The sequence below is a fragment of the Blennius ocellaris genome (assembly GCF_963422515.1).
Source record: "Blennius ocellaris genome assembly, chromosome: 24".
Classification (NCBI taxonomy): Eukaryota; Metazoa; Chordata; class Actinopteri; order Blenniiformes; family Blenniidae; genus Blennius; species Blennius ocellaris.
In genome coordinates this window covers 8,080,531-8,107,675 of record NC_137673.1, presented here as the reverse complement: position 1 = coordinate 8,107,675, position 27,145 = coordinate 8,080,531, and the positions used below count along the sequence as shown (strand labels likewise).

General features: G+C 46.1%; 1 protein-coding gene across 1 annotated transcript; it reads right to left on the bottom strand.

The window, feature by feature from the left end:
• Positions 1–464: 464 nt before the first annotated feature.
• Positions 465–16,594, bottom strand: LOC308147443 (sodium/potassium-transporting ATPase subunit alpha-1). The gene is made up of 23 exons (XM_080519578.1): positions 16,376–16,594; positions 15,995–16,105; positions 13,354–13,413; positions 11,217–11,318; positions 11,017–11,118; positions 10,209–10,322; positions 9,859–9,993; positions 9,634–9,751; positions 9,256–9,524; positions 8,875–9,183; positions 8,239–8,373; positions 7,884–8,076; positions 7,618–7,793; positions 7,404–7,540; positions 6,868–7,018; positions 6,610–6,778; positions 6,384–6,538; positions 6,180–6,303; positions 5,778–5,923; positions 5,547–5,677; positions 4,615–4,716; positions 3,104–3,195; positions 465–652 (listed from the first exon to the last, which is right to left on the bottom strand). The coding sequence occupies exons 1-23, from the start codon at positions 16,385–16,387 to the stop codon at positions 624–626; spliced, it is 3,072 nt and encodes a 1,023-aa protein (XP_080375704.1). The 5' UTR covers positions 16,388–16,594; the 3' UTR covers positions 465–623.
• Positions 16,595–27,145: the final 10,551 nt, after the last annotated feature.

Genomic DNA, 27,145 nt, shown 5'->3' with positions numbered 1-27,145 from the left:
CATTGTTCCCCCATTTCCAAATAGAAGGACCGTCTTCAAAAAGTTGCATTTTCGCTTATTTCCATGGAGATGGAATCGAGACATTTTCAAAAAGTTGCCTTTTCCTCCATTCCTACAGTGAACAAGTCGGAGCATTTTCAAAAAGTTGCGTGTACCCCCCCCCCCCCCTCTCCCCCCCCCACCTGTTCCATGGAGATTCCATGTTCAAACCCTGAAATTACGAAGCTTCGAGGCAGAAGCAGGTCGAGACCTATTCAGAACGATCGTTCTATTTTTAAAACTCTCCTATCTGAAGTTAAGAGAACTGTCGCAGTGGATAATCCACCGCACGGGTCAGTGGACCCGACTCACCGGTAGGTATTTACTGAACCTTGAAAAATAACAAACAAACAACAACCATCCTGACTCAAAGTGCCAGGATGACAATACAAGCGTAAAGAAACATGCAAGGGTACAGTGGCATGGAAATGTTTTATTGTGAGTGACATGTACATCAAAATATCCTTAACTTATCCATGTTTTTTTGTCGTTTTATTTTCGGGGGGGGGGGGGGTCGAGTGTTTCAAACAAATATGTAACATGGCAGTAAATAATGATGGAACAGTCCTCCTGCGAATGTTGACTCAGTAGTATGTCTCTTGTTCCACCCAACCTGGAAACCAAAGGAGACAGGATTAGGGATTTTTTTGTCTTTCACAGACAAATCCAAGCCGGGATGCACCGATACCAGTGTCGGGTATCGGCCCAATACAACCCGGGGAGTATTATGTGACATCGTGGTTCAGCAAGGTACATGTGGAAAGTTGCCAACGCTTAGTACTCAAATCGGTACTCTGTATCTGCAACTCGCCGTCGGTCAGTACTTGTGTTGGCACTCAGCATCGGCAAGTAGCTAAAGGTTAGTACTCGTATCTGCAAGTAGCTGAACGTTAGCACTGGTATCGGTATTTGGTATCGGCAAAAACATCAGGATTAGTACTCGTATCGATACTTGAAATCGGCCAGTTGCTAAGGTTAGTCCTGGTATCGGCAAAAACATCAGGGTCAGTACTCAGATCGATACTTGAAATCAGCCAGTTGCTAAAGGTTGGTCCTGGTATCGGTATTTGGAATCGGCAAAAACATCAGGGTTAGTACTTGTATCGATACTTGAAATCGCCATTTGCTAAAGGTTAGTCCTGGTATCGGTATTTGGTATCGGCAAAAACATCAAGGTTACTACTCGTATTGATACTTGAAATCGGCCAGTTGCTAAAGGTTCGTCCTGGTATTTGGTGTCGGCAAAAACATCAGGGTAAGTACTCATATCGATACTTGAAATCAGCCAGTTGCTAAAGGTTAGTCCTGGTATCGGCAAAAACATCAGGGTTAGTACTTGTATTGATACTTGAAATTGTCCAGTTGCTAAAGGGTAGTCCTGGTATCGGTATTTGGTATCGGCAAAAACATCAGGGTCAGTACTCGTATCGATACTTGAAATCAGCCAGTTGCTACAGGTTAGTCCTGGTATCGGCAAAAACATCAGTGTTAGTACTTGTATCGATACTTGAAATTGGCCAGTTGCTAAAGGGTAGTCATGGTATCGGCAAAAAACATCAGGGTCAGTACTCGTTATCGATACTTGAAATCGGCCAATTGCTAAAGGTTAGTCCTGGCATCGGTATTTGGCATCGGCAAAACATCAGGGTTAGTACTCGTATCGATACTTGAAATTGGGTAGTTGCTAAAGGTTAGTCCTGGTATTGGCACAAACATCAGGGTTAGTACTCGTATCGATAATTTAAATCGGCCAATTGCTAAAGGTTAGTACTGGCATCGGTATTTGGTATCTGCAAAAACATCAGAGTCAGTACTTGTATCGATACTTGACATCGGCCAGTTGCTAAACATTAGTCCTGGTATCGGTATTTAGTATCGGCAAAAACATCAGGGTTACTACTCGCATCGATACTTGAAATCAGCCAGTTGCTAAAGGTTGGTCCTGGTATCGATATTTGTTTTCGGCAAAAACATCAGGGTCACTACTCGTATTGATACTTGAAATCGGACAGTTGCTAAAGGTTAGTTCTGGTATCGGTATTTGGCATCGGCAAAAACATTAGGGTTAGTATTCATATCGATACTTGAAATTGGCCAGTTGCTAAAGAGTAGTCCTGGTATCGGTATTTGGTATCGGCAAAAACATCAGGGTCAGTACTCGTATCGATACTTGAAATCAGCCAGTTTCTAAAGGGTGGTCCTGGTATCGGCAAAAACATCAGGGTTAGTACTTGTATCGATACTTGAAATTGGCCAGTTGCTAAAGGGTAGTCCTGGTATCGGTATTTGGTATCGGCAAAAACATCAGGGTTACTACTCGTATTGATACTTGAAATCGGCCAGTTGCTAAAGGGTAGTCCTGGTATCGGTATTTGGTATCGGCAAAAACATCAGGGTTAGTACTCATACCAATAGTCGGTATCGGCCAGTATCTAAAGCTTTGTACTCCTCCTGGTATCGGTGCCTCCCTAAACCCAGGATACCAGTAAGGCTGCAGCTTCACGCATGCGGCGATTTCAAGAAACACGACGGCGTGAGCGAGACGCCACTTGAGAGCCGCAGCGACATTTCGATCCGCCGTGAGCCGATGACCTCATCGATCGGGCCGTTTGGAATCGCGCTTCGAGGCGGAACGGCGAAACGGGCGGACGTCCGCGTTGCTTCTTGTACCTCCGCACAAGAAGTCGGTGAAGCGGCGGGTGTGTGTGTGTGTGTGTGTGTGTGTGTGTGTGTGTGTGTGTGTGTGTGTGTGTGTGTGTGTGTGTGTGTGTGTGTGGAATGCTCGTTGATCTGTGCCGCGGGGGCCTCAGGTGGCGAGCGGAGGCACAAAACTGTAAAGTGGCCCGCTGGTTCACCGCTCAGCTCTGTGTGGGTGGAACGAGGCGTGAACCACGGCCCGGGTTGAGGGTGCAAACCCCCCCCCCCACCACCGGGGCCCCCGTGCCATCTGGACCCCGCGCTCACTGGTCTGTGGCGGCGGTGTGTGTGTACGAATTCACTCTAACGAGTCTATTTAGAACCGCCGTTTGCTTGGAGAGACGAGGAGAGTGTGTGGAGGTCTCACCGCCTGGGTTGCGTCTGAGGATGTATCTTCTTGCTTCGTCGTAGAGGAAGATGAGGAGGGAGTAGGGGAAGGCACAGAACCACCAGCAAGGCCTGAGGAGCGAGCGAGCGAGAGAGAGAGAGAGTTATATACGCAGATAATCTGTATGAATTGTCGGAATCCAGGCGATGACTTTGAATGGTGTTAATCGCTTACGTCAATCAGACTAATGTCACTGCGGGTTCCAAAAAATCCGCGTGTTTTCACCTGGAACGCGTCAACGCACCTTTAGGTTTGTAATTTTTTGTAAACGCAAAAAAAACCGACAAGGTTCTATATTTGGAGCCGCCCGGAATTTCGCGTTTCCTTTGTCAGATCTGACGTCCTTAATAAAACGGAACCGCAATCTGAGGAAGGTCTCGTCCCATACCAATATAAGGGGGTTATATAACATTTTCGAGGAAAAAAATCCACGGCGAGAGAGAGAGAGAGAGAGAGAGAGAGAGAGAGAGAGAGAGAGAGAGAGAGAGAGAGAGAGAGAGAGAGAGAGAGAGAGAGAGAGAGAAAGAGAGAGAGAGAGAGAGAGGAGAGAGAGAGAGGAGAGAGAGAGAGAGAGAGAGAGAGAGAGAGAGAGTGAGTTATATACGCATATAATCTGTATGAATTGTCGGAATCCAGGCGACGGATTTTAGTGGCCGTCGCTCACGTTAATCGTAATAATGTCACTGCAGGTAAAAAAAAAACCAAAACAAAAAAAAACACCGCGGGACAATAGGGTTAGGGTTAGGCTCATGACCATCCGCCGCCGTCTCGTGTTTCCACTTGGAACGCGTAGACGCACCTTTAAGTTGGTCATTTTTGAACAAAAAAACCCCCGACAAGGTTCTGTAGCTGGAGCCACCGGAATTTCGCTTTCAGATTTGACATCCTTAATAAAACGGAATATACATTTTCGGGGAAAAAAAAAAATCCACGGCAATCGCATGATATACAGGAGGGGTCTGCGATCGTCTCGGCAATTAGAAATAGAATAAGCGAGAGAGAAGTAGGTGGAAAGGAGAAACCAGAGTTAGTTAAACATCAAGACACCAGGAGAAAGAGAGAGAGAGAGAGAGAGAGAGAGAGAGAGAGAGAGTGGGCGTGCGATTAAGGGTGAAGAAGCAGAGAGGAAACCGAAGTGAAAGAGATGAGAGGCGAGCGGAGACGACAAGGAAAGAGAGGAGCGGAGGAAGACGGCGAACAACAGGGGGAGGAAGAGTTTTGTGCTGAATGCGAAACTCCCGAGCTAATGAGCTTAGAACCCCCCCTCTCCAAACACCCCCCCCCCCCCCCACCAGGCGAAAGAATCTCGTTAAACTCGGCCTGGTGCTTCCATCTGCCTCTGATGTGGAAATTACCGGCGACGCCACATCGTGGCCAATTTTTTTTTTGAACGCATCTTTAAAAGAGGACTGACCTAAATTACACCGCGGAAGCTCCGGCTGGCAGCGAACCTGAGATTTGTGTTTTTTTGCGTTTATTTCTTTACTCACTTGAGAGGATACATCCTGAGGGCCACGTCCATGCCGGGGCAGTACGACAGGAAGGCGGCGAGCGCTGTCTCCTCAAAGAGTCCGAAGATCAGGATGCGGTTCCTGTGAGGAAAAAAAAAAACAGAAAAAATATTTTTTTTAAATATGAAAACGAAGCCTCGGTTGTTTTCCGTTACAATATAGTGCGACCATCCACTGGAAATCAGCTCAAATGATGAATTAAATAGTAAATATTTTTGTAGGTTTATTACGAAATGTGGATTGTTATGATCGTGCTTCACAGCCCGGTGTTACGGTTTCACTGGTGCCCCCGTGTGACCTCTGCCACAAGCCGCGAGCAGCTGATATTAACACAAGACCAACAAACGGTGCTTAAACAGAAATGTGGTTAAATGGCGTTCGCCAGGAGAGCTACGGGTTTCGGTCGGGTTTTTTTAAAATCTGCTGCTGAAAAGGGGACACTTGGGGGAAGCCGGTCACCAGTTCACAGGGGAACCAGTTAATCCAAAACACCGCAGCTCTCCACGGGGTATATTTCTGTGCGTCTACTACGCGTTTGTAGACGCTTTTATTGTGGTCGGGTTTCACAAGCGGCGGGTGAACGTCACATTCTCTCCTCGTCTCAGCTCGCTTGGAACCTCGGTCCAGCTGGTACCACGAAAGTACCTGGTCGCGGAACTAACACGTAGTGGAAACGCGTCACTCGCGAGTCGCGTCAAGTCGAGCGAGGCGGAGGAGGGACGAGTGGAAAAGCGCCATCAGTGCCAGTTTGTCGCTCAGAGGCGTCAAACAAAAGGCGAAAGACAGACAACGGGTTGTCCAGTTCATTGACCGACTTTTGACTGGTTCGGTACTCTTGAGATAAATTGTGGACTCATTTGGCCCCAGAACTAAAACCCCACCCTCATGGTACTTTCTCAACGTCTACGTACTTCATTCCTTGCTGCAGGACGGAGTTCCTCCTGGTCTTGCAGATGATCAGATCGGCCCACTGGACGACCACGATGCTGGCGAAGAACGCCGTGTGGCAGGTGAACTCCACGATCTTCCTGCGCTCGTATGTCTGCGGGAAAGTGAAGAAAAAAAAAAGAGAGAGAGAGAGAGAGTTTTTAACAAGTCCAGACTTAACTTGGACCCGACACAGTCGCACAAACGGGACTCACCCACTGCTGGCCGTAACTGTCTTCCAGGTCGTTTACGTATTTGTCGTCCCAGAGCATTCGGATACCCAGCAGGTCCATGGGGAGGAAACCGTTTTCAGCCAGGATGACAAAGTATGTGAAGAAGCCAGCGGTGGCCTGCATCATGCCTGACGAGAGGAAAGCAGCTCGACTGAGCTTCATCGGAATGTTATACAGTCGAACCTCAGGGGTCTGCAGCCTTTATGGCCAACAGAGCCATGTCAAAGCCTTGTGGAATTTTCTAGGTAGTACTAAGAAAATAGGATATCGTGTTAATTTAGGTCTAATTTTGGAAAGGGAACCGCTGCAGAAGGGCGTCCGGAGCCGCAGGTTGCAGCCCCCGGTCTAACCGATCGGTAGGTATCCCTGGAGGTATTTCCCTACCGATCTGTCCGTAGGCGATGCTGATGAGCCGCTCGTTCACCAGCTTGTCCGTTTTGGGGTTTCGCGGCTGTCTCTTCATGATGTCGCTCTCGGCTGCTTCGTAAGCCAGGGAGATGGCGGGCACCTGGTGGGGGAACGCACGCGTCAACGGAGGCCGATCACAAAGTCGAGGGAGCTTTTTCAAAAAAGATCCCGAGTCCTCACCATGTCGGTTCCCAGGTCGATACAGAGGATGGTGACGGTTCCCAGGGGGAGGGGGATGTTGGCGATGATGAAGAGGAGGAAGGGGGAGATCTCGGGGATGTTGCTGGTCAGGGTGTAGGCGATGGACTTCTTCAGGTTGTCGAAGATCAGGCGACCTGAGCACAAGTAGAGTTAGCATCTGGAGGGCTGATTCCGGCATTTCGAGTCACGGAACTTAGATTTTCACCTTCTTCCACGCCGGTAACGATTGAGGCGAAGTTGTCGTCCAGCAGGATCATGTCGGCGGCCTGTTTGGAGACGTCGGATCCGGCGATACCCATGGCGACACCGATGTCGGCTTTCTTTAGAGCCGGGGAGTCGTTCACACCATCGCCGGTCACAGCCACGATGGCGCCCTGTCAAAACAAAGTGGTTAGAGGACGTCCCACATGAAATTGAACCACATATTTCGGCGTGGCCGCCACCATGTTGCTCGGATAAGGACCTGTCTCTGGCAACCTTCCACGATGATCAGCTTCTGCTGGGGCGAGGTTCTGGCGAACACAATCTCAGTGTGGTATTTCAGCACGTCATCCAGGAGCTCCGACGTCATTTCTTTCAGCTCGCCGCCATGGACGACACAGGCCTTAGCATCCCTGGGAAGGAAATTGTAGGAATGGCGGTAATTCCATGTTGTAGTTTTAAGGCAAGGGCAAAATCGGGCCTTTGCAGAAATAATTGGAATGAGGAACTTTCCGCATTTGAAACTCAGCCTGCTGAGGAAGAAACAGCAAGTCCACTGGCTCCGACACACATCTAGATTTATTTGTCTGCAGTGAATTAACGGTAAAAGCTTTTTTGGCTAAGTAGATTGGAGGACCTCGTTAGCCAGCAGTGATTTAATCTTTGCACTCATCAGGACTGAAATGAACCAGATTGACAGTTGTGCCACTTAAGAGCTACATTGTAAGGAAATATCGAAGACATTATGCTCAGAAAGTACCCGAAGCGAGTCTGAAGGGTCGAGGGAAGGACACTGACCTTGGGTTGACCTCTGACACTGGAACGTTAAGGCGTGCGGCGATGTCTTCGACTGTCTCGTTGCCTTCAGAGATGATTCCCACGCCTTTAGCAATAGCCTTGGCAGTGATGGGATGATCGCCTGTGACCATGATAACCTGAAAGGGAAAAGGTAAGACTTAGTGACAGGAAATGACAGATGCCAGTTATCCATCGATATGGAAGATTTCCATACCTTGATTCCGGCGCTCCGGCATTTGCCGACGGCGTCGGGCACAGCGGCACGAGGAGGGTCAATCATGGACATGAGGCCAATGAAACACAGCTTCTCGGTGGGGAAGTTCACTTCCTCGGTGTCAAAAGCAAAGCCCTCTGGGAACTGATCGTCGGGCAGGTGGAACTGGCAGAAGCCTGAATAAGACGAGACGTGGTCAACGGGAGTTTAAAAAAAAAAAGTCTTCATCGGCCGAGTCCTTATCCAAGCAAGAAGCTCCGTCGTACCCAGCACTCTCTCTCCGAGTCCTCCCAGCTCGACGTACGCGTTCTGGAAGGCGTCCTTCATCTCCTCATCCAGAGGCTGCTCTTTTCCTTGGATCATGATGGAGGAGCAGCGGTCCAGGATCCTCTCGGGGGCTCCTTTCATCACCAGCAGGTGCTTTGTTTCTCCGGGAGTAGAATTCTTATGGATAGAGAGCTGTGGTGGAAACAAAGAGTTTGAGAGTCGATTTCTTTCAAAGCACACAATCATTGGGCCTGTCGTGTCGGTACCTGGCCACTAGGGATCCTCTCTGTGCAACGACACTTGGCTTGCCACACAGCAATACATGTTCTGCGTGGTTGATCTGATTGATTTTACCTGGTATTTGTTGGTGGAATTGAACGGGATCTCGGAAATCTTGTGGTACTGCTCCCTTATGCCGGAGACGGATCCACAGCACAGTTCAATACACTTCAGCAGCGCAGCTTCAGACGCGTCACCGGCCACATCTCGCTGTGGAGTTCACGAGAAACAATGCAGAGTTTGGTCAATGAACCTGAAATCATGTAAATAACGGGCGTTTTGTATGTCGTCGTGTGCCAGATTACTCTATAAAAACCCACCCTGGGTGTATCACGCTGAGAACGTAATCGACTCGTCAGTTCTCAGTTTATGTGATAAATCAATGGCTCTTTGGCAGTAGCATGCAGCGACATATTTCTGAAGTCGTCTCTCATTATGTTGAGTGGCTTTTAAAAAGATTTGTAGTACGGCGCGGCTGGATTTTCTTGGGTCCCCGGAAGCGTCAGTCACCGCGCCTCATGATGAATTTGCGTGCATCATCGAATTCAAATGTTTTCATCGAGGGACAAAAGACCCTAGAAAGTAATCTGCTCTGTGATTGTTTACAACACCAGAGGATAACGTTACTGACAACTGATCAATTATTTAAACTCTTTTGAAAGGATGAACGGGAGCAAAACGGTCGGCGCTTTGTAGGGAAAGTCGTTTCACCTTCAGAATGGGCACGTTGCTCTGCTCGGCCAGGAAGACGGCGCGGTTGCAGAGTCCGGCGATCCTGGCCAGGGCGGCCCACGTGGCCGAGCTCCGGTCGAAGGACGTCCCGCTCTGGTTCTCGGTGGTGTCGGCCTCGTGGATCTGGTTGTCGAACCACATGTGGGCCACGGTCATCCGGTTCTGGGTCAGGGTGCCGGTCTTGTCGGAGCAGATGGTGGAGGTGGAGCCCAGCGTCTCCACGGCCTCCAGGTTCTTCACCAGGCAGTTCTTCTTGGCCATGCGCTTGGCGGTCAGGGTCAGACACACCTAGAGACGAGATGGCGTGTCAATACTCGGCTAACCAGGCGTCGGATTCCTCTTTTCGGAAGCGGGACTCACGGTGACGGTAGCCAGGAGACCCTCGGGCACGTTGGCGACGATGATCCCGATGAGGAAGATGACGGCCTCCAGCCATCCGTACCCGAGGATGAGGGAGAGGATGAAGAAGGACACCCCCAAGAAGACGGCCACTCCGGTGATGATGTGGATGAAATGTTCGATTTCCTTGGCGATGGGAGTTTTCCCGGTGTCCAGACTGGAAGCCAGGGTGGCGATACGACCCATGACGGTGCGGTCTCCAGTGTTGATGACGATTCCTTTGGCAGCACCTGGATTTAGAAGAGTAGATTATTTCTTGATCCCCAACTGTATCAGGTAAATCCCCCACCAAAGAATCGATCTCCCAAAAAACACTCTTCAATAGCACTTGTTCGGTACCTTCAACACAGTTGGTGGAAAAGAAAGCAATATTCCTGGTCTCCAGAGGGTTGTCGTTGGAGAAGTCGGGGGTACGAGTCTGAGGCTCGGATTCGCCAGTGAGGGAGGAGTTGTCCACCTGAGGGAGGAAGAAGGAACGACGCAAAGGGAAAGACTAAGAAACTGGAACCATTGAGATTGCGCGTTGCGCGAGTCGACCCCCTGAAGACTTTAGACGACCATCACCTTGCAGCCGTGAGCGGAGATGATTCTCAGATCGGCGGGGATCCTGTCGCCTCCCTTCACCTCCACCAAATCTCCGGCCACCACCTCCTCGGCGTTGATGCTCTTCTTCTCGCCGTCGCGGATGACCAGGGCTTGCTGCGAAAGCGAAGGTCAAACGTTGACTTTACTGAACGTCACGAAGGAGCAGGCCTTCGGGTTCAGGAGGTCAGATGACAAATGGACGATTGTGTCACAAGTTACTCCCTTAGAATTGTGCAACATGTTCTGGTATTTGTCACAATTTCAACATACGATGACCTCGATGTGGACGTTCTATGGAAAGACGACTGTTCAGAGTTCGAAGATCTCACCTGTGGGACCAGGTTCTTGAAGGATTCCATAATCTTGGAGCTCTTGGCCTCTTGGTAGTAGGAGAAGCAGCCGGTGATGATGACGACGGCAGAAAGCACGACGCCCAGGTACAACTGCAGGATAAGAGAAGTTAGCTTTTCTTTGAGGAGGGAGGGGGGGGGTCATTTTTTTTTTAATGAACATTTAGGCCCTGTTTTCAGGACAACTTTTCAAGTGAAAATACACTATAATTTCAGAAAAGTTGGACGTTTAAATGGCAAAGTTTGGAAAACGATGTCCATTGACATGAATAGGCATAAACGCTTAAAAAGTTGTAGTTAGCATGCCACGCCACAAGGTGGAGGTGTTGGTTGTTTTGGTGATGCAACCACATAGACATTTGTATGGACAGACGACAGTGTGAGATTGTTATTACGGTGACTGACGTCTATTAATAATAACACTGTAGAAAAACATCATTATTCTTTCAAAAAGTTCTACATAGTGAGTCATTTCCAAAAAGTTGCATTTCTCCCCCATTTAGATGGAGATAGTGTTTCAAGATGTTGCATTTCCCCCTCTATTTTCATAGAGACAAAGTCAAAGGATTTTCAAAAAGTAGCATATCGCACATTGGGTGCCATTTTTGAAAAGTTGAGTTTCAAATTTTTAAAGTTTTCAAAGTTGCATTTTCCCCTATTTTTCCGCGGCGACAGAGTCAAAGCATTTAGAAAAAAAAAAAAGTGCACTTTTCACCATTTCGAAGACAGAAAATTTTCAAAAAGTTCCATCTTGGAAGCCATTTTCCCCCCAAAATTGCATACTCACGTTGTCATTGGCGGGTTCGTCTTCCGCGGCGGCCTGGATACCGTACGCCAGGAAGCAGAGGACGGCGCCGATCCACAGTAGCATGGAGAAACCGCCAAACAGCTGGAAGAAGAGTACGCCGGGGGGGTGGGGGTCATGACGGATCTTTTTTTTTGGGGGGGGGGGCATTCTCGTTCAATTTGACTATTCAAAAAGCGCACCTGTTTGCAGAACTTGACCCACTCGGGCGTGGTCGGGGGAGGGGTGAGGGCGTTGGGGCCGTCCCTGGCCAGGATCTCCTTCGCTCTGGAGGACGAGAGGCCCTGGAGACAAACACAAGGGGGGAGGGGGGGGGGGGGGTGAGCGTCCTCCGCAATCAGTCGCCATGTTGGCTGGCGAACGTGTGTCGCTTTTCGTAAACCGGGACAAACCGGCAGAGCCAGTTCCGTACCTGCTTTCTCTGGCCTCATCTCCAAACTGGATAAACACAATTCAGTTTTGTAAACAGGTACACTGCTATTAGCGGGATTACAGCGGGAAGTAATCCTACAATTACACCCGCGTCTTTTCTCCCATACGATTCAATTAGATGGGAAAAACACAGCTTCTGAGAGCCCTCGCTTAAACACTGTATTTTGTCTGTGGCGCTTGCTAACACTGGTGGCTTATGGGTAATTTTGTGTTATGCGCTCCCTATTGACGCGTTCACGTTTTTTGTTTTTTTTTGCGACAAAGTAAGAATGAATACTTTTTGTGTGAAAACGCATCATTTTTGCATTTTTTTTTTTTTTTTTGGAAAAGTTTTGCATTCACATCGTGAAGCGACAATTTGAAAAAAATTTGCATTTACGCAACATTTTTTCATTTCCCTGAAACTAGCGACGCACGATTTTTTTTTTTTTATTCACAAATTTGTCAAATTTACGTGACAATGTTTCACGGGGAAATTCATCAATTTAATAACACTTGTGTTTCTTTGTTTTTTGTTTTTTTTAAACTTGCATTTCTGCTTTGGGGGAAGAAAAAAAAAAGTGCATTTACAACGTCTCAAGTGAAAAACTACCGTTTCCATGACGATTTGCAATTCGGGGGTTTTGCATTTACGGAACAATGTTTCAAGTGTTAACGCATCATTTTTTTCATTTTTCCTGAAACTAGTGATGCATGATTTTTTGCAAATTTTTTGAAAATTCATCAATTTAATAAATTGCAATTTTTTATAAAAAATTTTTAAACTTGCATGTCCGCTTTTGGAAAAAAAAAATTGCATTTACAACGAGTTGCATTTACAACAAGTGCAAAAAATGCATCATTGTTTAATAGTTTAAGGTTTCATGTTTCCGTGATGATTTGCAATTTGGAGTTTTGCATTGTCGTTTTGTAAAAAAAAAAAAAAATTGCATTTATGCAACAATAGCAAGTGAAAAGTCAGCAATTTCATGACTCAGTTAAGATGAATTTTCTTAATTTTTCTCAGCGTACAGATCCGTTTTTGCTTCAGCGTATAGAAAGTGTAACTGAAAATGCAAAATGTAACAATCCACACCCCCACCTCTTGCTCAAGTTGGTACGGTCCACAAGACCAGTGTTCCTGTGTGAATGTATAAAGCCTTTGTTTTGGGCCAAACGGAGACAGATCAGATTTCAGCAGGTAATCAGCATCAGTCAAGCATTTAGTGTGTGTGTGTGTGTGTGTGTGTGTGTGTGTGTGTGTGTGTGTGTGTGTGTGTGTGTGTGTGTGTGTGTGTGTGTGTGTGTGCGCTTTTACAAAGGCCAAAGGGGGCAAACTGTGCAGCCTCCTTTATACAAATAAAATAAAAAAATGACAAAAAGCAGAGTAACAGTCCATTCAAACCGGCACAATATCGACTTCATGTGCTTTTCGAAACGAGCTCATCTTGATTTAATCACATTTTTTTTTCAATAAGTAAGAGGATTTCTAGCATTAAACAGGATTAATCCCCCCCCCCCAATTATGCCCGTATTTCATTATACCCAAGAAATTGCCCAGTAGAAAGTGTATTTTTTAGTGTTATTGTTAAGTTTTTAACCAAATTAACCTTCAAAAATCGCTTTTTTTTTATTATTCTAATCGTTTCTGAATGATTTAGTCTTTTTCAAGCTGAAATCCACTCAAACGACCAAAATGTCTGGCAAAATTTTTGAAAATTTGTGATGGTTTTAAGCAGAAAGAAAATGGGTTTGATTACTATTTGAAATCTGACTCCTTTTTTTTTTTTTTTTTTTTAAGTTTTACATACATCCAAATCAGTAGCATCTGTGTTGGAATGACCTCTTTTGCATGCTTTTTTTTTTTTTTTTTTTTTAACCCCTCCAGCCGGCGGTGGCGGCGCTCACCCTGGACAGGTCGGTTCCATATTTCCTGTGGAGTTCATCCAAGGTCAACTTGTGATCATCCTGCGGAGCGAGAGAGAGAGAGAGAGAGAGAGAGAGAGAGAGAGAGAGAGAGAGAGAGAGAGAGAGTGAGAGAGAAATGAATACTCATTACAAAAGCAGAAGCCAGAAATTCATCAGCCTACACTGTTTTTTTCTTTTTTTGTTATCGCCCACATTGGATGACTGGTTTCTACAATTTGGCCAAACATCTGACTCCCACTTTTTTTTTTTTTTTTCCAATAATACATTCTCATGCTGGACTTAAACCCCCCCCCCTCGATACGGCGCTACATGAATAGCATTAAGTTCAAAGAAAGAACCGCGCAACGCTACAGTTTGACAGTTAGGATACGACGAAAGCTGCACGACGTCCTTTTATTTTGAAAAGTTTCACGTTCACGAGACGTTTCAACTGGAAACGCAAAGCTGTTGAGTTTTTTTGGTTTTCGAAAAGTTTCACGTTAACGTGTTTTTCATTTGGTAGAAATGTTTTGCGTTCAAACGACAATGTTTCGAGTGAAAACACAGCTTTTTTTAAAAAAAATTCAGAAAACAACGTTCTCAGTGAAAATGTATCGTTTTGGCGCTTTCGTTTCTGAAAAGTTCCATGTTTACGCGATGTTTCAACTGGAAACGCAAAGCTGTTGAGTTTTTTTTGTTTTCGAAAAGTTTCACCTTAACGTGTTTTTCATTTGGTAGACATTTTTTGTGTTCAAACGACAACGTTTTGAGTGAAAACACAGCTTTTTTTAAATCTCAGAAAACAACGTTCTCAGTGAAAAGGCATCGTTTTAGCGTCTTCATTTCTGAAAAGTTTCATGTTTACGCGACAGGGTCTTCAAGCAAAGGATGCCTCATTTTTGTGTTTCGGAAAAGTTTGGGGATTAAAAAAACCAACATTTTGAGTAAAAATGCATCGTTTTAATTTTAGGAAAAGATGTGTGTTTATGCAACGTTTCAAATTAAAAGACATTAATTCTGTGTTTTTGTTCCGGCAAAGTTTTGCATTTACAAGACAACATTGCAAGAGAAATCATAATTTTTTGTGCTTTTATTTTGGAAAGGTGCGTCAAGAAAATAGTAGTTTTGTTTCAGAAACATTTTGCGTTTACACGACAACGTTTCAAATGAAAACACAGCGCTTTTTTTTTTTGATTTCAGAAAAAAATTTGCGTTGACATTTTGGCATTTTCGTTTCTGAAAAGTTTCACGTTTACGCGAAGTTTTTAATTAAGCATGTCTTTTAATTTACGAAAAGTTTTGCGTTTATGCAACAATACACGTATATTCTGCGTTTCCGTTCCGGGAAAGTTTTGCATTTACAAGACAATGCTGCGAAGAGAACTCGTCATTTTTGGGCATTTATTTTGGAAAGGCGCGTCGAGAAAAGCACTGTTTTTGTCGTTTGAGTTTCAGAAAAGTTTTGCATTCACACGACGACGAGCGAAAACGCATCGTTTTTTTTGTTCCGGGAAAAAGTTTCGCTTCTTCACAGCTGGAGGCCGCCATTGTTGCCATTGTCCTACTGAGCATGTGCAGAAGGAACTTAAAGCGTTTGACGCGGATCGTTTCTCGAAAGTGGCCGTTGTCGTGTAAAAGGGACTCGCTGTCAAGTTCAAATCGTTTAAACGCCTCAGTCGGACGGACGCTTCCCACACCGGACTTTGACGCGTCGGTAAATAACTTATTAACAAAATAAAACGTTAACCCGCCCTCCGATTATTATTTAACTACAGAAATGCTGCAAGCCATCGCCCGTGACGACCTTTCGGCGGCACGTCAAAGTCGTTAATCGCGGTAAATGATATGCCGGGGTTGGGTTGGCGATACGGTTGCCATGGCGACGAGATGTCCTTCGGCGCCGGACTTTGAGACATGGTTAAGGCGACCCCGGAGGACAGTTTTAGCAGTTTAATACGTCACTGAGGTGCCATTTTTACTGCCTAATAACCCGCTGAGGGGACGTTTTGTACACATTCAAAGAAAAGCCGCCGTTTCAAAGAAAGGCGGTGCCGCCGAGGAATTGTGATGAAACTGCGACGCCACACGGTTTGACCTTGAAGTCTTGAAGTTATTGTCGAAAATTCATTGGACGGTTGACGACATAGACATGTTTTTTTTTAAGTTCTCGTGACCTTGTCAAGGACGAATAAAGATTTTTTTTTTTAATTCTTGCGGTTTTATATATATATTAAAAAAATGTTTTTAATTTAAAACTTAAATAAACGTATGCTCCCTGCATTAATCCGTCATCTTGCCTATTTATTGAGTTGAACCTCGCTGACCTTGGGAAGTGACCTCAGCAACAAACAAACAAACAAAAAAAAAAATGCTGACATCGGCCGAAAATTATCTACATTTCAGAAGCCGAGAGGAATCGGGAGAGCTTTTATTTTGATGACTGCGGGAGTGTTAACAGCCAGACAGAGAGCGATCGAGATAACCACGGCTCTGGGGGGGGGGGTAATTACAGCTGTGCGACTCCTTAATAACATGTGACGGTTCAAAGCGGTAATCTTTATAACACGGGGCCACATGTCATGTGACCGGTGAGGGGTGGACCGCCAAAATAAAATAAAAAAAACAGGTTGTTAACTCTCACCAGGTCGACTTCTTTCTTCAGGTCGTCCATGTCCTTGTCCCCCTTCCCCTTCTTGCCTTTCTTGTTGCCGCCGTCCGACGTCGCCGCCAGCTTGTACTCATCTTTCCCTCTCTGGAGTGGAGAGAGAGAGCGAGAGAGAGAGAGAAAAGAGGAGAAGAAGAAGAAAAGAAAGGAGAAAAATGAACCGCTTCCTTCTATTTTCTGCACGCCGTCGTCGGGCAGAACGCGCCGTTCAAATAGTGACACAAACTCCTGTTAATCATTTAAAGATGTTGCACGGAAAGTTGTTTTTGAAAGAAAAGAAAAGAAAAGAAAGTAACTTAAGTAACTGAAGATGAAAGGGATGAAAGAAAGACCACGTGAGAAAGTTGCAGTACTTACTCCCAGCCCCATGGTCGCAAGTCTGGAATCCAAGTCAATACAATTGTCTTTAAATTGAAACTACTCCGCCTCTCTCGCTCGCTCACTCTCTCTCTCTCACTCTCTCTCTCTCTCTCTCTCTCTCCGGCTGGCGACTTCCTCCAACTCCCCCAGAGAAGAGAAGAACAGCCCGCTTCACGTCAACATACCTTTATACCGACTCTTGACCTACCTGTTCTGGGGACGAAAAAAGGGGGAGGAGTTTATATGTGGGGGGGGGGGGACTGGACAGGTAAGTGATAAAAGTTAAAGGAGAGAATAGAGAGAGGGAGGGAGGGAGGGAGGGGGATATAATGGAGGAGGAGCGCGGGCAGAATGGGAGGGGTGAGTCTTGCTCAACTTCCCCCGTTTTTTTTTGTCCTCGCCGCTTCCTCCCCCTTGTCGCCGTCTCGCTCTTACTTTGAAAAGACAAAGGTAACGAGAGATACTTTTAAAAAAGAAAGAGAGAGAGAGAGAGAGAGAGAGTTGTTATCTGATCCAGTGACGAGAAAAGAAAAGAGGGTGTGGGTGTGTGGGGGGGGGGGGGGGGGGGGGGAGCCAACTGGAGCTGTGAGTTGGAGATAACATGTGGAATGTGGAGGGGAGTAATCCGGCGTCGCACTCGCGGCCTGAGGTCAACGTGCCCTACACAAGCCCTGCCTCTGTGAGCCGAAAGAAAAAAGAAAAAAAAGAACACTTTAAAAAAAAAATAGAGTAAAGATTTAGACAAAAAAAAAAAAAATAGCGGTGAGATTTATTATTTATTTAACCGGCTTGATAAGAACAATCTTTCTAGTCTGTCACCGGCAGGTTGAACTCCACCTCCGCGCGCAGAGCAAGGTGCCCTTGAGCAAAAGTGGCCTCGCAGGCAAAAGACGCCGTGGCGGAAGAACACCGACGACCCCGGCGTCCTGTGCAGTGGTGCACTTCCTGGGGGAGGGGGGGGGGGGGGGGGGGTGAGGGGGGAGGGTGTTTGTAGTAAACCTCTGACTGTTTGTAGTCACTGGAGTATGCAGGGGGGAGGAGGAGGAGGTGGAGGAGGAGGAGGAGGGACGGGGGATGGGTAGAGAGAAGCAGTAAGAGGGAGGGAGGGGTGTTTCAAATATATATATATATATATATATATATATATATATATATATATATACAATAGGGGCAAATGCAACTTTTGGATAACAGCTACTAAGCTAGAAGTTTGTGAAAAAGCAACTTTGTTCAAATGTTTGGACTCTCTGTGGTAACAGGTGAAAACGCAACTTTTTAAAATTGTTTCCACGCAGTCTCGGTCAAAATAAGGCAAATGCAACTTTTTGAAAACAGCTACTCAAGTAGAGGTTTTTGAAAACACAACTTTTATAAAATGCTTGGACTCTCTGTTGTCGTCATGAAAATGAAACTTTTTGAAAACACTCTGACTCCATGGAAATGGGGAAAAATGCATTTGATGAAATCTTTGGACTGTCTGTGGTAACAGGTGAAAACGCAACTTTTTAAAATTGTTTCAAAGCAGTCTCGGTCAAAATCAGGAGGGGAATGCAACTTTTTGAAAACAGCTACAAAGGTAGAAGTTTTGGAAAACACAACTTTTATCAAATGTTTGGACTCTGTGGTAGTGGTGAAAATGCAACTTTTTTCAAAATTGCTTCAACTCAGTCTCAGTCCAAATGGGGGAGGAGAAACTTTTTGAAAACACTGACTCCATGGAAATGGGGGAAAGCGCTCAGACTTCATGGAACATGGGGTAAATGCAATTTTTGGAAAAGCAACTTTTTTTGAAAATGCTCTGTCTCTGTGGAAATGGGTAAAAACACAACTTTTTGAAATTGCTTCAACTTGGAAACACACTGACTCCATGGAAATGGGGACAAACGCAACTTTTTGAAAATGCTTCCACTCAGTTTCTGTCAAAATGTTGGGGAGAAACAAATCTTTCTGCCTCCATGGGAATGCAACTTTTCAAAAAACGCTCGCTATCTGTCTACATGGAAATTGGAGGAAAATGCACGCGTATGAAAAAAGCAGCTGCTTATAGAAAATGACGGTAGATATTAACTCAGCACCATCATGCGACAAGTTTTCATCGTTCAAGCGGAGGGAATGTGATTAAATTTTCAAAATAAAATTTTCTCCCGGTCGAGTTACGACAGTGATGCAAGAGATTGAGGAAAAGGAGAAAGAAAGACTACTTCCTTCCAGAACCCATTTGGAAAAGGTCTTTGTATTGTACTGTCCTAGCATACGGTAGCGGCACGCCGTTAGCATACTTCCAGGCGTTTGAAGGTCAACACGTCTGGCAACCGCGCCCGTTCATTCAAACATGCCGAGTCGGGTGTTTACACTCTCCTTCACTGGGATTTGGACTTGAGTCGCCGTAAGTCTTTGGGGAATTCAGCTCCCACGCTCAAACAGTCATTCAAACATTGACGGAAAACCCAAACAGAGTTTTGAGTGGCTCCCCTCAGGGTTTTAAATTATGGAGGAAGAGGAGGAAGAGGAGGTGGCGGTGTTGCCGCGACAGTTTCCTTTAGCGAACAGATGTTAGCATAACAAACGCATCCAGTTCCACCCAACGTCACAGAGACAGACACCGACGGCAGTTTTTTTTTAAAGACGTCAGCTCAACAAATAAGAAATTTGCATTTTCCACGGAGACGGAGTTTGAGCGTTTTCAAAAAGTTGTATTTACCCCAGTTTCCATGTCAACGGAGTCTGAGTGTTCTCCAAAAGTTGCATTTTCCAACATTTGGATTAAGTCAGAGTGTTTTCAAAAAGTTGCATTTTTATCCGTTTCCACAGAGACGGAGTCAGAGCATTTTCTAAAAGTAGCTTTTGCCTCATTTCCACAGAGACAGTATCAGGGCATTTTCATAAAAATTCACCTTAGTTGTTCAAAAGTTATATTGACCCCCATTTCTATGGAAATGGAGTCAGATTATTTTCAAAAAGTTGCATTTTCCCCCCATTTCCATGGAGCCGGAGTGTGAACCACAGTTTTGTTTTTCACATTTTGAGATTGAGTTGAAGCATTTTTAAAATGTTGCATTTTCCCATGCCTCCATGGAGTCGGAGTGTTTTTCAAAAATTATGTTTCCCCCAATCTTGATGGCTATTGAGTTTGAGCATTTTGAAAAAGTTGCATTTTGCCCCGTTTCCACGGAAATGGAATCAGGGCATTTTCAAAAACTTTTATCTTAGTAGCGGTTGTTCAAAAGTTATATTGACCCCCATTTCTATGGAAATGGAGTCAAGATTATTTTCATTAATCTGCCCCCATTATTTGCCCCCATTTTAATGGAGACTGAGCCAAAGTTGCATTTTTGCTCAACAGTGTCGACAGAGTTGGAGCATTTACAAAAAGTTGTACCTTGAGAGCATTTTCAAAATAATGGGAGCTTTTGGGTGGCTTCCAGCACAGCTGTGACGTAAACGAACCCCCCCCAGTGAGTTTTCCCATCTTCACTTGAAATTGCTGTCGTATAAACGAGGCCTCAGACCCACAGTGTACAGTGTGGCCGCTTGTTTACCCCCAAACAAAGTTGTACTGTACATAAACAACACGGGAGATGTAAAAAAAAACAAAAACGTGGCCTTTGGAATGTGGCTGTAGTAGCCGGCACGGGGGAGCAATAGTAATGTTATCAGGGGAAACACAAAGGTGGACGCTTTAAAAAAAAAAAAAAGGGTTTGACTTGACGGGGGAAAGGTCTCAGCGGAGCCCGTTGTAAATGTTTCACCACGTTGCCGATTGCCCTCGTCACGCTCGCACTGCCGCGAACTTTGGACCGGGAGTGACGCTTAATGATCAAACCTCTTTTTTTTTTTTTTTTTTGTCAGTTGTTAGCGTTTAGGTTGAGTCCGGCACTAATTGACAAGAGGAGAAGGACAAACGGTGTCTTTCGAAAAACAAATAAAACGACTGTTCAATTGTCGGGTTTCTATTGACGTTTGTGACCCTGACAACAATGTGAAGCTTATCTCCGAGGAAGAGTCAACACGGTGACTTGGTGCTGTGGAGCCGCTTATTAGCTTGCAGCAAACGTCGCAAACATCGCAAACGTCACGCAATTACAGCAGCTGCTTGGTTAGGGGGCGCTGTTGCTTGAAAAACACAAGCACTGACCAGAGAGGAAGGGAAGAAGAAACGCGGGTCATCGATTATTCCGCACTGAAAACACGAAATCCTGCTGCTTTAGCGGCGAGGCTAGTTAGCTCGTGGCTAACGGGTAGCCGCAAACAACAATACACAGTCTCCAAACCAGATATCAATGAGAGTCCAGTTAGCTCGTGGCTAACGGGTAGCCGCAAACAACAATATACAGTCTTCAGACCAGATATCAATGAGAGGCTAGTTAGCTCGTGGCTAAATGGGTAGCTGCAAACAACAATACACAGTCTCCAGACCAGATATCAATGAGAGTCCAGTTAGCTCGTGGCTAACGGGTAGCCGCAAACAACAATATACAGTCTTCAGACCAGATATCAATGAGAGGCTAGTTAGCTCATGGCTAATGGGTAGCTGCAAACAACAATACACAGTCTCCAGACCAGATATCAATGAGAGTCTCGTTAGCTCATGGCTAACGGGTAGCCGCAAACAACAATACACAGTCTCCAGACCAGATATCAATGAGAGCTTCAGCATTGTTGCCGTGGAGCCGCTTATAAGCTTTCAGCAAACGTTGCAAACATTACGCTGCTTGGTTAGGGGGCGCTGTTGTTTGAAAAACACCAGCGCTGAGCAGAGAGGGAGTGAAGAAGAAGCGCAAGTCATCGATTATTCCGCACCGAAAACCGGAAATCCTGCCGCTCCAGCGGCTCGGCTAGTTAGCTCGTGGCTAACGGAGCCGCAAATTGATATCTGGTCTACAGACCAGATATCAATGAGAGTCTTCCTCACTACTTCTTCCTCATGAGAAATTCTGGCCAGTTTCCCCGCCGACTCTCTGAATTTAAAGCCGCTTCAACGTCCTCTGATTTATGAGCGTTTAGATAAGCCGAGTTGGCGGTGTGGAGGATTTGCCTTGTTAGGTCATTCCTCGTCCCTCGGAGGAGCCTGAACACACACAGATTCATTGTTTTCCTCGGACGAACGATCACAAGACTTCGCAGTGTCAAGTCTGCTAGAATGTATCCGGCTGAAACAGTTGGAAAAACTTCAGTACAGACAAAAAGTACCTCGATAGGACTGCGGCGTTAGGAGTTCTAGTCAACGATACTTCATAACAATGGCGTCTTGGCTCGAACGGGAGTTTTCTCACACATTTTGCCACTGCACTGTGGTAAAACTAAGCTAAAATCAGTTTTCCTACTTGTAAAATGAGCCTTTATTTACAGAAAAGTACCCGACATTACATCTATTTTATTCCAATTCGTGACTAAATGCCAGAAAATGTCATTTCCTGCTGTGAATAAATGTTGCAACCCGTGAAGAAGCAGGGAAAATACTGACAAGGGCGCCACATTTCTCAGACACACGCCGTCGTCGTGAAAATGCAACTTTTTGAAAACGTGCGTGGTCAAATGGTCCTGGAAATGGGCGATCCAACAACTTTTTGGAGAACGCTCCGACACCGTCGTCATGGAAACTTGTGAAAAGGCAACTTTCACGCAGACTCCGTCAACATATAAGGGAGTAGATTTGATACTTTGCGAAAAAACAACAACAAAAAACAACTAAGTCTCTGTGGGCATGGGGAAAACGTCACTTTTTAAGAATATGCATTTCTGAAATCAACTTTTTTTTTTCAAAATTAAACTTTTTGAAAATGCAACTTTATGAAACCGCTACATCTCCAGCTCCGGGTAAACAGGGAAAAGGCCATTTAAAAAAAAAAAAATCTGCGCATGCCCACCACGGCGGTAGTAATAGTGTTTTCCTGTCCTTGTTTTGTGTAAACAAACTGTTTTCAAAACGTTGCCATGTAAACATGAAACTTGTCGGAAACAAAAATAATGTCAACGGGATCTAAGTGAGAGAAACGGCACGCGGTTTTACAGTTTTAGGGGGATTTTTCACAGTGAATTCAGTTTTCTATTGACATTCTCTCCTCCCGCAGTCGGTGCAAGTTTTATGAAGCAGTGAAAACCACAAAGAATTGAGATGTCATCTCTGGATGTGTCAAACCCAGAGTCGACCAATTAGGAGAGACTGTGTTTCGGAGCTGAAAAGCAGAAGCTGTCAAGCAACCGGAGGATGGGAATACCGTCGGACCGGAATAACTCCCAACACGTACTCACGACATGTCGGAGACGTGCAATACTGGGTTTTCGACACTCTGAAACCTGCGTCAAATCAAACTGCATGGAACCGACAGTGACACAAAGGCTTATTCAAAAGTCTTTTCAACCCCCCCCCCCCCCCCCCCCCCACCCCAAAAAAACCAACCAATCCCCTTCAGGCTTCCCAAGGATTTCACACACAGGCGCCACATTTCCAACGTCGGCTTTTTTCCTCTCAATCACCGAAGCAGAAAGAATCTCAAATTCAGGTGCAGAGGTTGCTCTTAAACTAAAACATGTGGAGCCTCGGTATCGTCAACCGTCTCTTAGATCTCTTTGTCAAGTCCCAATCTCCTGGAAGATACGTCAAAAAAAGACGTGAGGGGACAACAATTTAAAAAAAAAACCCATGGTGTTCATTTCCCTCGACTGGTGAGGATGATAAGAACAGAATCGGCACAAGACGTTTTTTTTCTTGATCTCCTTCCTCCTCTTTGTTCTATCAGCAACAAGCCGAGGTCAGATAGAGGAAGCGGCGCTACGAAATGCCAGCGAGCTATTTATGGTCGTCACCCAGAAGAAAAAAAAACAAAACCTCACTGCTCACTATAAACCGACGGGTTTATAAGTACACCTTTACGAGTCCGATATTTCTTTTAGAATTCTTGAACAGACAGTGTAACAGATTCAAATTGAAGCTCATGATTCAAACACATTGTATCGACTTTGTTATTTGACCTTGGGTTTGTTCTGGGGAAGAGGTGGAAGCATATGACACAAAAAACAACCAGCCAGCCATTGGAAAACTGTTTTTTCCAATAACTGGAATCAGATTTAATGTGGGTCTTGAAACCAGATTTACAAGGTCTTAATCTTGGAATGCTTTGGTCTTGGACTTGACTCCTAAGATCTTGGTTTTGGGATTGTTTGGCCTTCGTCTTGGCTTGGTATAGGACCCTTAAAATCTTGGTTTTGACCTGGTCCTGTTAAAGTCTTGGTCTTGGGAATCTCTGGTCTTGGCCCCTTAAAGTCTTGCTCTTGTCTTGGTCTTGGGAATCTCTGGTCTTGGTCTTGGCTTGGTATCGGCCCCTTTAAGTCTTCATATTATCTTGGCCTTGACTCGGTCTTGCTACCCATAAGTCTCGATCTTGAGATGTTCTGGTCTTGGTCTAAACTCTTGACTCGGCCTCCAAATTCTTGATCTTGATCTTAGTATTTGCATCTTGAAAGTGTTGGTCTTTGTCTTGGGATGTTCTGGTCTCATTCGGGACTCGACGTCAGCTCGGTCTTGGTCCAGGCTGAGTCTCGGGTTACGACACCACCAGATCCATGTTTCAAATTCTACAATCTCACGAGAACCTCCTGTAAAAATGAAAGCATGTTGACTTTTTGTGATAACAGTGATTTTGACTATGAAGCAACCTCCTCACCCTCTCTCACCCCCGAACGAGGCCGGCGACGGAAAGCGTGATCGGTTCGCGCGCGACGGGAGAAGCTGCGTTTCTGGCGTTCTAACAAAATAAAATTCTGTCCACATGTCAATTATGAACACGGCTCAACACGATGCCTCCGGGCATTGCAGTACATATGCCAGGCCTTTAGGGGCACCGTGACTTGAAGTAGAATCCTTTACATAGACTTCTATACAACTCTGCTCTGAGTGATATATGTCTATGCTCCTGCTATTTGGAAGGGGGGGGGGGGGGGGGGGGGGGGTGACATTGTTGTTTTCCAAATAGAAATTTAGAAAAGAAAACAGTATATTTACATTAAACGTCGTGTGGAAGATGGCTACAATGCGACAAATGAAAATGGATCAACATGTGCCGAGTCAGCGTTGCCATATTGGGCGGGCCTCCCCCGATTGCAAAGCCAAATTCTGTTATGCTTTATTTAAGATTTATTTATTCATTCAGTTGTGTGCTTGTGACATCTGCTTTAAGACACATTTTTTTTATATTTTTACGGGTTCCCACTGCGGAAAGCGGCGAGTCAGACCTGGCAACCACGGCACCGACCGTTCGTAGTGTCCGTATTTCATTCCCGGCTCCACCGGGAACTCCGGTTTTCCGTGAAATCTAAAAGCTCGTGACCCAGCAGATGACGGCATCTCCCGTGCCGGCGATTCCGCCGCGTGACGGCCGGGCGAACTCACGCCCGCGACCTCGCGCCCCTCGCCGCCGTTCATACGTCGCGGCGTGTGTGCGTGAGCCGCGCGAGACGGTCCCCGGCGGAGACAGTGGCTCTTTGTTGCCGTTGCCAGATTTCTGGGATCAGCCCTGACCGGCGGTGCCTTGCGGTCGCTCTCGTTCTCCTTTCGCTGGTTCTCCGCACTTCCGCGTGAAACAGAAGTGAAAGTATCTCTGAGTTTTGTTTTGGCTGCTTATTCGTGTCAAACGTGGCCTCCAGCCAAACGTCAGAGCCGACACCCAAAACCTGCTTTTGAACAAAGTGTGATTCTCGTACGGCTTTAAACCCGTTGTGCCTGCGGCGAAACAGTTGCACTTACTCTCTCTTTTACTCCCCACTCATCCTCATTCCTCTAATTGCATCCATTAATCCCACAGATTATGCGTCTATGTGTGTGTGGTCTGAATGAACGATGCAGTGGCGGTGTTGGAAGGGGATGGGGGGGGGGGGGGGGGATTACACGATCGCTGTCATCATCGCACGCGTTGAAGCTGATAAGAATCCCAAATCCAATTTACTCCCCCGGCGACAGTGATCCGGCAGCTCGCGAAGCCGCTCGGGCCAAACGGCGCGGCGCTTACTTCACGTCGTCGGAGGTGTTGTTTTTCGCAGCCGCTGGTTGGATCACAGTTTGGAGAAGTTGGTAGAAAGCTGCTCTCTGACATGATCAGAGGCCGTTAAATCGAGTGGTGTTGTCAAGAATGTCTGGACCGAGGCAAGGCTAGTACCTTAAGGGGCCAAGACTCGGATAAGACTAAGACGAGGGCATTCTTAGACCAAGACAAGACCAATACCTTTCAGGGGCCAAGACCAGTCCAGACCAATACCAGTGCGTGCCAAGACTTTAAGGTGCCAAGACCAGTCAAAACCAATACCAGATCATCCAAAAGTCCAATACTTTGAGAGGCAAGGCAAGACCAAGACCGGAGCACCCCCCCCCCCCCCAAAAAAAAAGCCTTCAAGGGCCTGAAATTGAGTCAAGACCAATACAAGACCAAGACTTTAAGAGGTTGAGAATGAGTCAAGCCGTCTTGAAAATGCAGTTTGTGGTACGACACCAGCGGTTCCTAGCTACTAATTTAGGGGCCTAGACCAAGTTAAGACCGAGACCAAGACTAAAGCATCCCAAGACCCAGACCAAGACCAAGACCCTTAAGGACCAAGACCAAGACTTTAAATGGGAAATGGACATCATTTCTAAATCGCTTTACATTGTTGGTGGCGACCATGCAAGGTGCCGTCCCCCCCAATGGGAGCAGTTTGGGGGTTCAGAGTCTTGCTTCAGGACACTTCGGAGATGGGAGTCAAACCTGCGACCTTCCTGTTGGGAGACTCGCACATCACTAACTAAACCCTACCACGCTTCAAATGACGTATCTCGGCCGACACCGGGTCGAGACGTAGAAGAATCTGCACGCAAAACTTTACGGCGCAGGTTTGCGGTTCGAAAAAAAAATTAAAAATGGATTCAAGTTCTATAGAAACGCAAACTTGACGCGGCTCCTTTACTCAGTAACGGAGAGAAGGGAACGTCCAGAAAGCCGCGACCGCCAGGAAAACAGCCGTCCGAGATGACTTATGAATGAGTCACTTCATTCCCGTCCTGACCGCTCATGCAATATTCACACCCGGTAGGGGGGGGGGGGGGGAGTGTTGGTGGTGGGGGAGGGGGGGGGTTAATAAAAGCTCTGCTGGTCGACGCCATTCACGCCCCAAGCCGTTTTCACTCCCATGAAAGGGAAGCAGCGGCAGCAGGGTCCCTCATATTCGCGCCAGTGGGGGGGGGGGGGGGGGGGGTGTCAAAGGTCGGCACGTTTGGCCAGGAGCGCTTCTCGGAAAAGCAGGGGCTCGGGGGGGCGGGGGCGGGGGCGGGGGCTCCCAGAGGTGTCGGCTCCCAATCGCTCCCTTGAGGTCATTTTCACAACTCGGCTCACGACTGGAACGACTCACTGCAGACGAAAGAGGCCAAAGTGGAACTTTTTAATAACGACCCGTCTGTCTGTTGTTTTTTTCTTTTTACGACACAGCGAGGCCGCGGCCTTATTTGTGTATTAAAGCAGATTCTTTTCTATTTCTTCGCACTTTTTTGAAGTGAAAAATGCCTCAAGAAAAAAAAACTAAAAAATGCGGAAAACTCAACATCCCCCCCAAATCCTCATGTGAAGTTCCTGCTTAATCCTCTTATTGCCGTTTGATCCGGAGTTTGTCAACAACTCTGGAGTACACAACTAATTACATTCTTTTACTAGTCTGCAAATAAACAGAGTGAGAAAAATGCCCGACTGACTTTCATTCAAAGATCACGGTGACTTTATTCCAGTGTAATAATTATTCGATTGTTCA